Source organism: Ranitomeya imitator, chromosome 1 (genome assembly GCF_032444005.1).
Source record: "Ranitomeya imitator isolate aRanImi1 chromosome 1, aRanImi1.pri, whole genome shotgun sequence".
NCBI classification, from domain to species: Eukaryota; Metazoa; Chordata; class Amphibia; order Anura; family Dendrobatidae; genus Ranitomeya; species Ranitomeya imitator.
The window spans coordinates 7363233-7379629 of record NC_091282.1 but is presented as its reverse complement, the minus strand read 5'-3'; the positions used below and the strand labels follow the sequence as shown (position 1 = coordinate 7379629).

Sequence of the window (16397 nt, the reverse complement as noted above, 5' to 3'; positions counted from 1 at the left end):
ATACCAAGTGCACAAGGCCCGGAGACAAGCCATCGCGAGTGAGGTAAAACAAATGCTCCAGCTTGGAGTAATTGAGGAGTCCTGGAGTGAGTGGGCTAGTTTCATTGTACTGATCCCGAAGCTGGAAGGATCAATACGGTTCTGGAATGATTTCCGTAAGTTGAATGAGGTGTCGAAATTCGATCTTTATCCAATGCCCCAGGTGGACAAGCTGGTCGAGTGACTGGTTCAGGCCCAGTAGTTTACCATGCTTGATGTGACCAAGAGTTATTGGCAGGAGCCTCTTATGGAGTCGGCAAAAGAAAAGACCGCCTTCATAACACCAGAGGGTCTGTATCACTATGTCGTCTTGCCCTTTGGACTACATGGGGCACCAGTCATGTTCCAGAGGCTGATGGACATAGTTCTAGAACCCCATTGGGCTTATGCCTCAGCGTACTTGGATGACATCATCACCTTTAGTACTGACTGGCATACCCACTTGTCTCAGGTACAAGTGGTAGTAGTTTAGCTCAGAACCGCGGGCTTGACAGCAAATCCCAAGAAATGTGCGATAGGGCTTGAGGAAGCCCGGTACTTAGGGTACACGATTGGCCGTTGGGTTATCAAACCCCAAATAAATAAAATCGAGGCCATATAAAACTGGTCCCAACCTGTTACCACCAAACAGGTGAGAGCGTTTCTTGGCATCATCGGGTATTACCAAAGGTTTATACCTAATTTCTCTGGGAGAAGAACACCACTAACAGATCCCCTAAAGGGAAATAAATCAGTTATGGTGCGGTGAAACCCCCAAGTGGAGAAAGCATACCAGTCTATGAAGGTGGCGCTGTGCGGACTTCATCGAGCACACGGATGCCTCCAACGTGGGTCTAGGAGCAATCCTGTCACAGGAGGTGAAAGGAGAGGAAAATTTGGTCACCTGCCTAAGTAGGAAACTCACCCCGGCCGAGAAAAATTATAGCGTAGTGGAGAATGAGTGCCTGACCATTAAGTGGGCCTTTGAGTCCCTACACTATTATTTGCTTGGTTGACCATTTCGCTTGGTGACAGATCGTTCAACCTTGGCCTGGATGAGAAATGCCAAGGAGAGGAACATTTGGGTCACCAGATGGCTCCTGTCCTTTCAAAATTTCAATTTCACACTGGACCATCACCCAGGGAAGGCACAAGGAAATGCGGATGCCCTGTCCCAGGCACGCTATATGGTGACAAATGTTCAACCCCAAAAGTTTGAATGGGGGGTGTCACGTTAATATAAGTATGCCATATTCTGAGTATACGTCTAGAAGGTTCCATGGCACACACACACACAGCAGATTTGACCCCCCTTTTCCCCCCTCAGCTTTCCTCCTCACTCTGCCTGCATGTTTAATCCTATACTCCTTCCCCCCTCCATCAGGACTGTGATAATTAGCAGAACTCAGCTCTTTTCTTTGCAGCCATGCACTTTCTGGTTTGTGTGAGAGTTATTAAAGACAAAATAATTCGACCCCAGGTAGTGATAGAGATACAAAAGATACATATTCCGAATGACCACCATTAGATATATGACCCACTGAAATCTCTAGGATCCAAACCCAACGAAATTCAAGGAACAGATTTCTCCATAAGCAGGTCATGTATTCACTTCGTGTTTATATTTAAATGAACCCCCATGTCATGCTGAGCATAATGATAATTTTATCTTTCTTCTACGAGGTTCACCCTAAAAGATAAGGCTAATAGCAGGATTTCATAACTTTCAAAAGGGAAGTATTCCGCCACCCAGTGAGGTCAGCACAGGAGGAGTATTTTCATCTTTAATCCCCTTTTAATTTGTAATTGTTTGTACATACAATAATTGTCTCCTTATAATATCTTTTATATACTTTTGTAAACACTGCCTAACCTTTTTTGGAGTAAAAGTTATAATATTTACTAGTGTTGTTTTCTTTGCTCTAAACTTACCCTAAAGCTTCTCGAGTGGCCATCTCAGTCTCATGATTTCAATATCATTGAGCCACTCTGGGGAGACCTCATGCATGCATTTCATGCTAGACAGCCCAGGAATTTATAGGAACTGGAGAATTTTTTCCAAGAAGAGTGGGCAGCTTTACCATCTGAGAAAATAATAAACCTTATCCACAACTACCACAAAATACTTCAAGCTGTGATTGATGTTAGAGGGGGCAACACAAAGTATTAAGAAATAGGGTATGTGAACTTTGATCAGGGTCATTTGGATGTTTTGGGTTGTCATGATTTAAAAAGCAAAAACACAGAAGTTTGACAATCAATGGCTTCACCCAACCACGAACCACGAGTGGAGAAAATGTTTTGTTGTTATTCATATTCCCTGAAAAAAAGGCCAAGAAAGCAAAAATTCTGCCAGGGTATGTAAACGTTTGAGCACAACTGTATGAGAGGCCTCCATCCCGTTTAATAGAGGAGAGGTCTCCATCCCGTGTAATATAAGAGAGGCCTCCATCCCATGTAGTAATCTAGTTGCCGCCTTTGAACTGACTAACTTCAGAATATCCTTTTTAAAATGTTGAGCCCCAAATTGGATAAGATTCTAGATGTGGCCTCACATGTAGTTGCTAGATATTCCCCTCTCTCTAATAGTTGCCTCCTGTACTGTGAACTCAGCCATGGTGAGTGCTTGCTTTAGGCCCTGGAATGAAGTTCGGGCTTCTTAGAGACATATTCAAGAATCTTGCACTGGACAATTAATCTTCTGAAACAGTGGTGGTCTCTTTCCAGAGAGCCATTATGTAAGGGTTAATCACAGTTTGCTGTATTGTTGGAGATTTGTGATGTAATATATGATTTGTCCAGTAGAGTGCCAGAGTTAGAGCACAGAGTTTTTGGGGGTTGGTTGGTGGTTGAAATGAAGCTGAACATCCTTGGAAAAAGTTCTGGATAGAGCCATGCGACTCTGGATCTGTTGTTGGCGTCTCTGGGACGCGTTGTTTTGCTTGACATGAGCTGACTCGGTGAGGACAACCAAGAACACAGCATCTTGGGCTAAGCCACGTGAGGCTCTATCTCTAAAGACTTAAAGAAGCTCTGAGTTGGAGAGATTGGCATTCCTTAAGAGCTTCAAGATGGTGCTTCTTATTATTTGGGTCTGAGCCCATCAAAGAACCTTCTACTTCAGTCTCAGGACAGTACAATCCTTTCCTTTGTTTTATAAACTGGTTAGCAAATATTCATACTGCAGATACATCTCACAAAATTAGAATATTATCAAAAAGTTAATTTATTTCAGTTCCTCAATACAAAAAGTGAAACTCATATATAATATAGTGTCATTACACACAGAGTGATCTATTTCAAGTGTTTATTTCTGCTAATGTTGATGATTATGGTGTAGACCATGTACCGGGGTGGTCTCTCCCAGAATACAGCAGGCTGAGGACCAGGCAATTTAAGCAACTAGTTTTTACTAACAACGAAAACTGTGTTACCCTGGAAATAGCAAGAAAGAAACACAGTTAACTCTCACACACACACCTAGCCCGGATCAGCTAGGACCCCTACGCTGCACAACCGATAGGCCCAGAATGTTCTATCGGGTATACTATAATTTGTCTGACTTGTGGTTCTGCCTAATGCGGTAACTGGGAGTTACCGAGAGCGGGGGTGTAATTAGATGAGTACAAGAGGCGGCCCCTGCAGTGGTGCAGAGCAGAGATCCACAAACTTAACAATTCTCTAAAATTACAATTCTGTTCTGTTATCTATGCACACGCTCACCCACCGAGGGGAGTATCTAGCTTAGGTTCACACAGCACTCTTAGCAAACAATGCCTCCAAGGCCTCTTTCACACTTCCGTTTTTTACAATCAGTCGCAATCCGTCAAAATGCTGAAAAGACGGATCCTGTGCAGATTGTAAAAAACGGATGCACCGGGTCCCTTTTTTGTGACGGATCTGTCCAAGGCTATGTGCACACGTTGTGTATGCATTTTCGCAGTATTTTTCCGCTGCAAAAACGCATACACAACACAACCCAGGTTAAAAATAATAATAATAAAAAAATGGTGATATTCTTACCTTCCAGCGTCCCCCGCAGCCTTCCTGCGGCCTTCACGATGCTGCCGGCAGCTCCCGTTCCCAGTAATGCATTGCAAAATGACCCGATGATGTAGCAGTCTCGCGAGACAGCTACGTCATCACAGGTCATTGTCTTGCAATGCATTACTGGGAATGGGAGCTGCCGGCTGCACCGCGAGCATCAGGAAGGCTGCGGTGGACACCAGAAGGTAAGAATATCACCATTTTTTATTTTTTTGATTATTTTTAACATTATATATTTTTACTATTGATGCTGCATAGGCAGCATCAATAGTAAAAAGAGAGAGCGAGAGAGAATTTTCCAGACTGGAAATTCTTCCGCGCATGCTCAGCTTCAAAAGATGGCATCCGTCACTGGATTCCTGCTTTTGACATTCAGCGATGGATCGCGTCCTTTGGCTTCCATTATAGCCAACGACGGGCAGTGCAGGATCCGTCGCTGGGCGATTTTCCAACGTGCACAAAAAACGTTTCTATGTGCATTGTCTCTGCCCGACGGACAGCGATTTTACGACGGATCCTGCGCACGACGGATGAAATGGAAGGCCATCCATCACAATTCGTCGCTAATACAAGTCTATGAGAAAAAAACGGATCCAGCACAAACATTTGCTGGATCTGTTTTTTTTCACAAAACAACGCATTGTGACAGAAAAAGAAAGACGGAAGTGTGAAAGAGGCCTGAGAATTTAGATTTGGCACAAAACTCTCTCTAAAGTCTGCGTGCAATCTCCCAAGGTTCCCGCCTTGTGGTGAAGCCTGAACTCAGGACTTACTGGCTGTTCCCTGAGCACAGAAGAGGCTCTCTAATCATCCACACAGCCGTTTAGCTGAGAGACCATGGAGTGGATCCTGGGCTTGCCACCTGGAGCACAGTTTTTGCCTGACAGGCTAGCAGAAGGCCATTCATGTCACAGCCAATGCTTTGGATGGAATCTAACTCTGTATCCAACCGTAGTTGTCTCCCCAACGTGATTTTTCTTCTTTGACAGGAATCACTGGGACAGTTGCACCTTTCCTCAGTAATCGGACCAGCTCCTAGCACACTGCACACACCTGTTCTTCTTAACTCTTCTGTGTTCCTGTCACATCTGTCTCTTTCTAACTGCACTCCAAGATGGCCGCCAGCAACTCTCAGTCATCCTTCAGTTTTCCACCTGACTGAGGGCAGCTCAAACTAGTTATCTCCCTGTGTGCCAACTGACATACTGGTGACAGTCCCAGGAATTTGCAAACTGCTGCCATGTAGTGGCTAAAACACCAATAACATTTTATGCTTACACAGGTAAACAGGTGTGGAGTGGGAATCTTCAACCACCCCCTCACATGGCAACCCACTAGAGGTTGGCGTCCTCAACACACCTTCTCAGATTAAATCGTCCTGCACATAGCGTTGTGGGGGTATGCCTGTGGTAGCCCGAGGAATTGTTGACTCTGAAAGAGCACTATCGCTGGGAACAGTCACAGTTTGGACTGGGGCAGTTGTCTCTTCCTGTATATTGTCTCTGGGGAAAACCACAGGTTGTGAAATAGTCTCTCTGCTGTGCAATATTGCAACAGATGGGCCCTCAGTCATTAGGGGAGCAGATACAGCCCACCAATCATCATTTATGGGCTGGTCTGCTCTATTGACTCAGATCGAGGTGCCTCAACGACCGCGGGTTCTTCAAACTTATGTCGTCACAGCATGCTGTGATGGAGATTCCTAGTTGGTCCCCCAGTCCCCACTGGTTCCACCTCATACTCAGGTATATTGGGCTCCACCCTCCCATTCACCACATACTGTACTGCCTCCAACTGGTCATCTAACTTCCCAGACGGCTTTTTGACTTGGACTAGCACTCTTTCCGCTGGAACAAACACTTTCCTCTGTACTGGTCTCTGGTCATGATGTGTCGGCTGTCTCAACCGATCACCCACCACTCTGTTCACCATTCTGAAGCGCCACCGGTGCTCCTGCGCCCACAAGGTAGTGGTTCAAGGAGGATCAGCCATGGTATCAGGCATGTGTAGGTTTTCAATTTCCCTACCTGCCCTCCCAAACATCAGCATGTGGGGCGAGTACCCAGTTGTGCTGTGCACTCGATTATTGCAGGCCCACATTAGTTCAGGCAGGTATTTTGGCTAGCATGCTTTTTGAGCATTCTCCAGGGTTCGCAGCATTTGCAGGAGGGTGCGGTTGAAACGATCACACGCACCATTGCTTTGCGGATGATAGGGCGTCATCCTAGACTGCTCAATACCAGGTGATAAAGTTCTTTCATTAAGGTACCCTGGAAGCACACTCCCTGATCAGAATGAATCTGCCATGGGCACACAAACACTTGAATGAAGTGAAGACTTATCGCCTCAGGGGCTGATTCAGCATTCTGGTCTCTGGTAGGTACTGCCACCGACATAATTAGGGAAATGATCAGTCATCACCAAACTATCACGATTCATTTTTTGGATTTGTAGCAGATATGGTTCTGCTATAATTTACATGTAGCTTTTTTCCTTTCGGGCCAGCAAGGGTTAATGTCAGTCTCCCTTGCTGGCAGCTGTTTTGTAGCTTGTTAGCTGATGTGGGTGGTGACCACTTCAACCATCCTTTAAAAAGTCACATAGTTAGTCCGCTGTTTTCCTGGAGTTTGTGGTCCTAGTGCCTTACCCAGTTGTTAAGTTTAATTTCCCCTCTATCTGTCTGTCTTGGGTTTTGTCACTTTCCCTGTGTTGTTTATTATCTGCAGTGGTAAGGCTAGCATCCTTGCCGGCCAATGCATTCGACAGGGATTCGTGAGGTGACAGTCAGGGACTAGGTATGTGACAGCAGCAGGGCGAAGGACCCACTTACAGCGTTAGGGGAGTTTAGGGAAAGAAATATATATAAACAATCCGCGCTGGGTTCTGTACTACAGAACCCAGCGCGGATTGTTTATATATATTTGTTTATAGCTACTAATACAGAGGGGTGGCACTGTATTTGTATCCGCTGCAGGATTCAGAGTTACTGAAGCGCTACTGGTGTGTTTAATTTTATCCTGAGTTTAGGGAAAGGCTTAGGTTGAAGTTCAGAAGGTGTCCCCATCCCTCATTCCCTACGGTTAGGGCATTCCTCACCCCATTCCATCCCATTGTAGGTATAAGTTGTGTCGTCCGGTGGACTTTACCTTGTCGGTCGTGACACAAACAATACGAGTGTCCTGAACAGAAGTATCCTAATTGCACATAGTGTATCATGATTATCTTCAGCGTAGCGGATGCCTGGATGGTCTGAACAGGAGCTCGCTGTTCCAGACTTTTACTCGACGCACATGCTGGGCATTTTTGGCATGCCTCAATTATCATCTTTTACAGATATGGGCAAGCCCCTTTCTCATTAGCCTCAGGATCAGCTACTGGACCTAATAGCATGGAAATAACAACCTGATGGTGGAGCTGCAACTCCGATGGTAAGTACTGTATATCTTACGACACAAAAGGCCTTGAATCACACTGAGTTTATCCCATTGATGCAACAGATTTTCTGCCCTGAGGACAGCTGTTACCGCTCCTCTGGCTCAGGCCAAATATCGGCCTTGACCCAGTGTTTTACACGCTGCACATCTCTGTTTTCATTATGGGTCCATTCTCAATCCTCAGGAGCTTTTCCGAGCACCGTGGTCACACCAGAGGCTACCCACCCCACTTAAATGCACCATGCTCTGAAAGACAGGCAGTCGAGCTAGGTCAGGGGTCTTGGTTCCTTATCGATACACTTAGTCGGCGGTCCCATCGTAAACCCGGGATAATGCATCTGCGTTTCCATTTTCCCTTTCTGGTCGGAACTTGATATGGTAGTTAAACTGATTCATCGTGCCACCCACCTCTGTTCTAGTGCCCAAAGTTTGACATTTTCTAGGTGGGCCAATGGATTAATGTAAGTAATTGCTACCACTTAAGCTACCATTAGGTACTCTGCAAATCGTTCTGTCATAGCCCAAACCAAAGCCAGTAGCTCTAGCCTGAATAAACTATAGTTTGCGATATTATGCTCTGTCTCTCGTAGGGAATGACTTCCATAGGCGACCACTCTCTCTCTTCCTATCCTGCACCTGTGATAACACTACTCCCAGACCATGCAGGCTTCCATCTGTGTAGAGGTATCAAATGGAGATGAACGGGGTATCAAACCGGGCCTAAGGCAGAAATGGAGATCTGTTTAGGGCAGCTTTCATTTCTTCAAAGACCTTCTGTCATTGAGGACCCCAATGAGTGGGACGATTCTTAGGCCCTCGAGATATGGCTCTCAGCAGCTTGTTCAAAGGACCAACCAGATAGGCGAACTTTGGGACAAACCGTTGGTAATATCCTGCAAGTCTCAAAAAGGCTTTCCCCTCTAGCAACGTTCTCAGCTGAGGCCACTTCATGACTGCATCCACCTTACTGGAAGCTGGCTGCACTCCTTCGGGAGTTACCATATGACCCAGGTATTCTATACAGTCTTGGAACAATTGACATTTCTTGGGTTTGATCTACAGCCTATTGTCTGGAAGTCGCTGCAGGACATTTCTGCAGATGATCCTCAAATGATGTCCCGAACACCACCAAATCGTCAAGGTAGATCAAAAAGGAGTCAAAGTTCAGGTTACCCAGGCAAAGTTCAATTATCCGCTGAAATGTCCCAGGTGCATATGAAAGACCAAATGGTATTCTGTTGAACTCAACTCAGAGTTCCATCGAGAGGATCAGCGCCGTCTTCGCCTTGTCCTTCTCTGCAACTGGAACTTGCCAGTATCCATTGTCCAAATCTAGGGTGGAGAAGTACTTAGCCCAACCCAGAGTGGGTTGTGATTCTTCAATATGGGGGAGATGATAGGTGTCACGTACTATGTGAGCATTCAGTTTTCTATAGATGACACAGAAGCTTAGGGACTCGTCCTGCTCACGTACGAATATCACTGATTCAGCCCAAGGACTCTTGCTCTCTCGTATGACTAGGTTGTCCAACATGCTGGCCACCATGTTCTTTACTTCTTGGTACACTTTTGGAGGAATCTGACAGTAGCATTCCAAGAACAGAAGATTCTCTGTTGGAATCTCATTCTCGATTCTAGAGGAGCACCAAAATCTTCTCCATAATGAGAGAATGCATCCTGAAATTCCCATAGAGTATCTTCCAGAAGCCTCTGCTGAACCAGGGTTGGTGTCTTTCGATCCACCCCCATCCTATCCATCCACTCAGCAGTCAGGTTTTCTTTCCTGGTAACTTCATCAGCATAAGTCCAAGATTAATTTCAAATGGGCTGGAGGCTTAATCCTGTTCTTCGGAATATCTTTCCTTCAGGCACATAGACTTCAGCCAGCAATGTACCCCCGGAAATAGTGACTGCTATCCAGCATGTTAATGCAACAGAAGGGCACACAACTATCTTTCACATTTGCTAGCTCACAGGCCAATAAAAGTCTTGTTTGGGACTCTTCCTCGTATACAAGCTCGATCAGCACCTCCAGTCCATTCAGCCTCCGATAGACTCCCACAGGTAACATCAGCAGTTGTTCTCTCTTTGGTGCAATCACCATTAGAATATGTGAGTGTACTCTGACCAAACCCATGGGACGACTGGATGAGGCAATTTTCTAAAAGCTGCAACTTCTCACTAACTGCTGCAGAACTTTATGGGTTGGCCGGTGGGTTGTTCTGCATTGCCAGTACCGCGGACCTTCCTTAGTGAAGAGACGGTGATCCAGATCCTGTAATATGTTCATTCCCAAGGTCGCGTCCGTTCCCCTCCTGGGGGGATGATCCACCAGAACCACTCCTTTTGTGCCCACGTCTTGATCACATAGCTTCACTCTCATCCACACAATTCTCTTCACGAGCAGCTGGCCATTGTCTGCTGCTGTAAGACGAACAATGCTCCCATCTTCGGATTCCATCATAAGACTGAAAAAACTCTCGATGATGTCTAGGGTCATAAAGGTGCATTCAGACTTGGTATCTATCCACCAAACACCTCACTTTCTCTAGCACTGTACGGCACGAATGCAAATCATGCTCTCCCCATTGTGGGATTTGCAAATAAGAGGCTGCTGCAGGTCACCCAGCAACTACATTGGATGGTAGTTTAAAGCTGGCACTGTCATATGGAGGTCAGTCCCGGCATTGCAATCCCTGGCAAAGTGGTGAAATCATCGACAATTTCTGCAGAAGGGTCTCCTGAGTCTCTGAGCACTAGACATGTTTCCTCCTTTTGGCCTGAACACCCGAGCCGGGACAGATGGATCACTGGGCTTGATTGGCCAGTCAACTCGCCTGACCTTAACCTCATAAAGAATATGGGGTATTGTCAAGAGGAACACGAGAGAAGTCAGACCCAACCATGCAGACAAGCTGAAGGCTGCTATCAAAGCAACCTGGGCTTCCATAACCCCTCAGCAGTAGGGTTGAGCGAAACGGGTTGGCCACTTTCAGAAGTTGCCGACTTTTGGCAAAGTCGGGTTTCATGAAACCCGACCCCTGTGTGGAGTCGGCCATGAAGTCGGCGATCTTCTGAATCTGGTATCGGAATTCCGATCCCGAGTTCCGATATGTTTGCAATATCGGAAATCGGTATCGGAATCCATATTTAAGTGTTAAATAAAGAATTAAAATAAAAAATATCGCTATACTTACCCTCTGACGCGCCCTGGTACTAACCGGGAACCTTCCTTCCTTCGAATCAGCGCTTGCAGGACCTTGCGGTGACGTTGCGGTGACGTTGCGGCTTGTGATTGGTCGCGCAGCCGCCCATGTGACCGCTCGCGCGACCAATCACAAGCCGCGACGTCACCGCGACGTCACGCAAGGTCCTGCAAGCTCTGATTCTTAGGAAGGAAGGCTGCCGGAAAGAAGCAGGGCGCGTCCGAGGGTGAGTATATTCCTATTAGGCTTCTTTCCGGCAGCCTTCCTTCCTAAGAATCAGCGCTTGCAGGACCTTGCGTGTCATCGCGGTGACGTCGCGGCTTGTGATTGGTCGCGCGAGCGGTCACATGGGCGGCCGCGCGACCAATCACAAGCTGCGACGTCACCGCGATGTCATAGCAAGGTCCTGCAAGCGCTGATTCGAAGAAAGGAAGGTTCCCGGTTAGTACCAGGGCGCGTCAGAGGGTGAGTATAGCGATATTTTTTATTTTAATTCTTTATTTTACACTTAAATGTGGATCGCAGGGCCTGAAGGAGAGTTTCCTCTCCTTCAGACCCTGGGAACCATTGGAAACCCAATGCACTGCATTGGGTTTCGAGTTTCGGCCAACCCCGGCCCCGACTTTTTAATAGGATCGGCCGATTTCACTTGACCCGACTTTTGAAAAAGTCGGGTTTCGTGAAACCCGACCCAATCCTATAGAAGTAAAAGTCGCTCACTGATCGCCTCTATTCCACGACGCATTGATGTAGTAATTGATGCAAAAGGAGCAAAGTATTGAGGGTATTTACTGAACATACATTTCAGCGGGCCAACATTTTGGATTTTAAAGTCATTTTTCAAGCTGGTGTTATAAAGTATTCTAATTTACTGAGATAATTGCTTTTGCCTTTTCATTGGCTGTAAGCCATAATCATCAACATTAACAGAAATAAACACATGAAATAGATCACTCTGTGTATAATGACTCTATAGAATATATGAGTTTCACATTTTGCATTGAAGAACTGAAATAAATTAACTTTTTGACGATGTTCTAATTTTGTGAGAAGCCCCTGTATATTATAATCTAATTTTTGTGCATGTCTGCTGATTGTTGCTGTACCCCTCATCCATGTTTAATTTATGCAGATGTTGTGTACTTCTTTCTCTGATGGTGGTCTCCTGCACTGTGACCATGCTGTGGGGGAGAGTTTCCTGTAGAATGAAGTTCTGGTCTCTCAAAAATATCTTCTAACATCCTGTGTTTTGGGACTGTTGCATCTGGGTAGTGGTGGTCTTCTGCTGTCAGCCCTATGTAGATGTCATGTGAACATTCTCTTCAATGTGACCCCAGTGGGGGTAACAACTACCTAGAGGATGGTAATCTGGCATTTAGACATGTCTTCCAGGATCTTGTGTTCTGGGATTGTTGTTCTTGGGTAGTGATGCTTTTTTCCCAAAGGCCCATCTCTAGATGTCATGTGGGCCCCTCTCTAATGGTTGTCTTCTGTCCAGTGATCTCTGAAGATGTGATCTGGTCACCGGGATGACATTCTAGGTTTCTATGAGACTTCTTCCACCATCTTATGCTCTTCTTGTAACTGCTCTTCTTCTGGACATTGGAAGGATTAATTAAATTTCATCAGAAATTCTCCTTAGGTCTCGAAATAAGAAGCTTTCCACCTAGTTTCTAGTCAATACCAGTGTTCTGATCTTTACGATGACAGACGTCTGGAATAAATCATTGCTCCTTATAAGGGAAATGCGGATATGTGAATCAGCATATTAGTGTTTATATAGAACAGAATGTCAGAAATGTGGAGGGTTGTCCAAGATGGCTGCTTTCCATCAGAAACCCGCAGTCCATCATCCATGGATAGTGTCTGGCACTGCAGCTCAGGTCCATGGGAGTGAATATGACTAAGCTGCAATACCAGATAAAACCTGGGAATTGATGTGGCGCCGATTCTGGAAGAAAGCAGACATGATTTTCCGATCTTGGTCACCCCTTTAAAGAAATGTACAGATTCCGCCTGATAGTACTTTCAGCGTTGTCTCCACCCAGATGTATATTACTGCTACCATGCGCTGATAACCTCATCATACTTGTACATTTACAATTCATTTTTAGTTTCTCCTAGTACTTATAGTCCAGTCACATAAAAAGCTGCACCCACATTGCTGCGTGTCTTAGGCAGTAATGTGACTGGGGCATAAAACGTGATATGAAGTGTGCTGGGTACATCTTATACCTTTCTCCTGCTCTTCTTTTTGGGACAACACCTCTTTCAGACGTCTCTCTGCCGCTTCCTTATTGTCTGCAGAATTCCGGGCCGTCTGCTCACACTTCAGTAAAGACACGTTAAAGTTCTGGATACCTAAAACTACTGCTTCCTTCTCCATCCGGGCTTTTTCCAGACTGTCCCCTACGGCCACCAGGTCCTCCTCCTTCTTCTGAAGCGTCTGAGTCAGACGTCTGCTCAACTCCATGTGACTCACGTGACTCTCGGAAAGATGATCGAACTGATGGCGCAAGTCGATGTCTGGAAATGAATAAGTCACTGATATTGTTATAATGAAAATTAGACTGGAGAGGAGTAAGAGAATGTGTGACCCACGGGTGAGGACCTGATATGTAATGATGATAAGTCTGCAGAGAAGTAAGGGAATGTGTGACCCACGGGTGAGGACCTGATAAGTAATAATGATAAGACTGGAGAGGAGTAAGGGAATGTGTTACCCACGGGTGAGGACCTGATATGTAATAATGATAAGACTGGAGAGGAGTAAGGGAATGTGTGACCCATGGGTGAGGAGCTGATATGTAATAATGATAAGACTGGAGAGGAGTAAGAGAATGTGTGACCCACGGGTGAGGACCTGATATGTAATAACGATAAGACTGGAGAGGAGTAAGGGAATGTGTGACCCATGGGTGAGGACCTGATATGTAATAATGATAAGACTGGAGAGGAGTAAGGGAATGTGTGACCCATGGGTGAGGACATGATATGTAATAACGATAAGACTGGAGAGGAGTAAGAGAATGTGTGACCCATGGGTGAGGAGCTGATATGTAATAATGATAAGACTGGAGAGGAGTAAGGGAATGTGTGACCCATGGGTGAGGACCTGATATGTAATAATGATAAGACTGGAGAGGAGTAAGGGAATGTGTGACCCATGGGTGAGGAGCTGATATGTAATAATGATAAGACTGGAGAGGAGTAAGGGAATGTGTGACCCATGGGTGAGGACCTGATATGTAATAATGATAAGACTGGAGAGGAGTAAGAGAATGTGTGACCCATGGGTGAGGACCTGATGTGTAATGATAAGACTGGAGAGGAGTAAGGGAATGTGTGACCCATGGGTGAGGACCTGATGTGTAATAACGATAAGACTGGAGAGGAGTAAGGGAATGTGTGACCCATGGGTGAGGACCTGATGTGTAATAATGATAAGACTGGAGAGGAGTAAGGGAATGTGTGACCCATGGGTGAGGACCTGATATGTAATAATGATAAGACTGGAGAGGAGTAAGGGAATGTGTGACCCATGGGAGAGGACCTGATATGTAATGATGATAAGACTGGAGAGGAGTAAGAGAATGTGTGACCCATGGGAGAGGACCTGATATGTAATGATGATAAGACTGGAGAGGAGTAAGAGAATGTGTGACCCATGGGTGAGGACCTGATAAGTAATAAAGATAAGACTGGAGAGGAGTAAGGGAATGTGTCACCCATGGGTGAGGACCTGATGTGTAATTATGATAAGACTGGAGAGGAGTAAGGGAATGTGTGACCCACGGGTGAGGACCTGATATGTAATAATGATAAGACTGGAGAGGAGTAAGGGAATGTGTGACCCATGGGTGAGGATCTGATATGTAGTAACGATAAGACTGGAGAGGAGTAAGGGAATGTGTCACCCATGGGTGAGGACCTGATAAGTAATAACGATAAGACTGGAGAGGAGTAAGAGAATGTGTGACCCTTGGGTGAGGACCTGATATGTAATAATGATAAGACTGGAGAGGAGTAAGGGAATGTGTGACCCATGGGTGAGGACCTGATGTGTAATAATGATAAGACTGGAGAGGAGTAAGGGAATGTGTGACCCATGGGTGAGGACCTGATAAGTAATAACGATAAGACTGGAGAGGAGTAAGGGAATGTGTGACCCATGGGTGAGGACCTGATATGTAATAACGATAAGACTGGAGAGGAGTAAGGGAATGTGTGACCCATGGGTGAGGACCTGATATGTAATAACAATAAGACTGGAGAGGAGTAAGAGAATGTGTGACCCATGGGTGAGGACCTGATGTGTAATAACGATAAGACTGGAGAGGAGTAAGGGAATGTGTGACCCATGGGTGAGGACCTGATATGTAATGATGATAAGACTGGAGAGAAGTAAGAGAATGTGTGACCCATGGGTGAGGACCTGATATGTAATGATGATAAGACTGGAGAGGAGTAAGGGAATGTGTGACCCATGGGTGAGGATCTGATATGTAGTAACGATAAGACTGGAGAGGAGTAAGGGAATGTGTCACCCATGGGTGAGGACCTGATATGTAATAATGATAAGACTGGAGAGAAGTAAGGGAATGTGTCACCCATGGGTGAGGACCTGATATGTAGTGATGATAAGACTGGAGAGAAGTAAGGGAATGTGTCACCCATGGGTGAGGACCTGATATGTAATGATGATAAGACTGGAGAGAAGTAAGGGAATGTGTCACCCATGGGTGAGGACCTGATATGTAATGATGATAAGACTGGAGAGGAGTAAGGGAATGTGTGACCCATGGGTGAGGACCTGATATGTAATAATGATAAGACTGGAGAGGAGTAAGGGAATGTGTGACCCATGGGTGAGGACCTGATGTGTAATAACGTTAAGACTGGAGAGGAGTAAGGGAATGTGTGACCCTTGGGTGAGGACCTGATATGTAATAATGATAAGACTGGAGAGGAGTAAGGGAATGTGTGACCCACGGGTGAGGACCTGATATGTAATAATGATAAGACTGGAGAGGAGTAAGGGAATGTGTGACCCATGGGTGAGGACCTGATGTGTAATAACGATAAGACTGGAGAGGAGTAAGGGAATCTGTGACCCATGGGTGAGGACCTGATATGTAATAATGATAAGACTGGAGAGGAGTAAGAGAATGTGTGACCCTTGGGTGAGGACCTTACATGAAATAATGATAAGACTGGAGAGGAGTAAGGGAATGTGTGACCCATGGGTGAGGACCTGATGTGTAATAACGATAAGACTGCAGAGGAGTAAGGGAATGTGTGACCCATGGGTGAGGACCTGATATGTAATAATGATAAGACTGGAGAGGAGTAAGAGAATGTGTGACTCACGGGTGAGGACCTGATAAGAAGTAACAATAAGACTGGAGAGGAGTAAGAGAATGTGTGACCCTTGGGTGAGGACCTGATGTGTAATAACGATAAGACTGGAGAGGAGTAAGGGAATGTGTGACCCATGGGTGAGGACCTGATATGTAATAATGATAAGACTGGAGAGGAGTAAGAGAATGTGTGACCCACGGGTGAGGACCTGATATGTAATAATGATAAGACTGGAGAGGAGTAAGGGAATGTGTGACCCATGGGTGAGGATCTGATATGTAGTAACGATAAGACTGGAGAGGAGTAAGGGAATGTGTGACCCATGGGTGAG

At 45.6% G+C, this 16397-nt stretch overlaps 1 protein-coding gene across 1 annotated transcript in view; it reads right to left on the bottom strand.

The window, feature by feature from the left end:
- The window catches only part of LOC138658169 (B-cell differentiation antigen CD72-like), a 155114-nt gene that overhangs the window by 69370 nt on the left and 69347 nt on the right, over positions 1-16397 (bottom strand). Inside the window, exon 4 of the mRNA XM_069745695.1 lies at positions 12941-13231. Coding sequence (XP_069601796.1) covers positions 12941-13231 — 291 coding nt within the window. The remainder of the gene's footprint in view (positions 1-12940; positions 13232-16397) is intronic.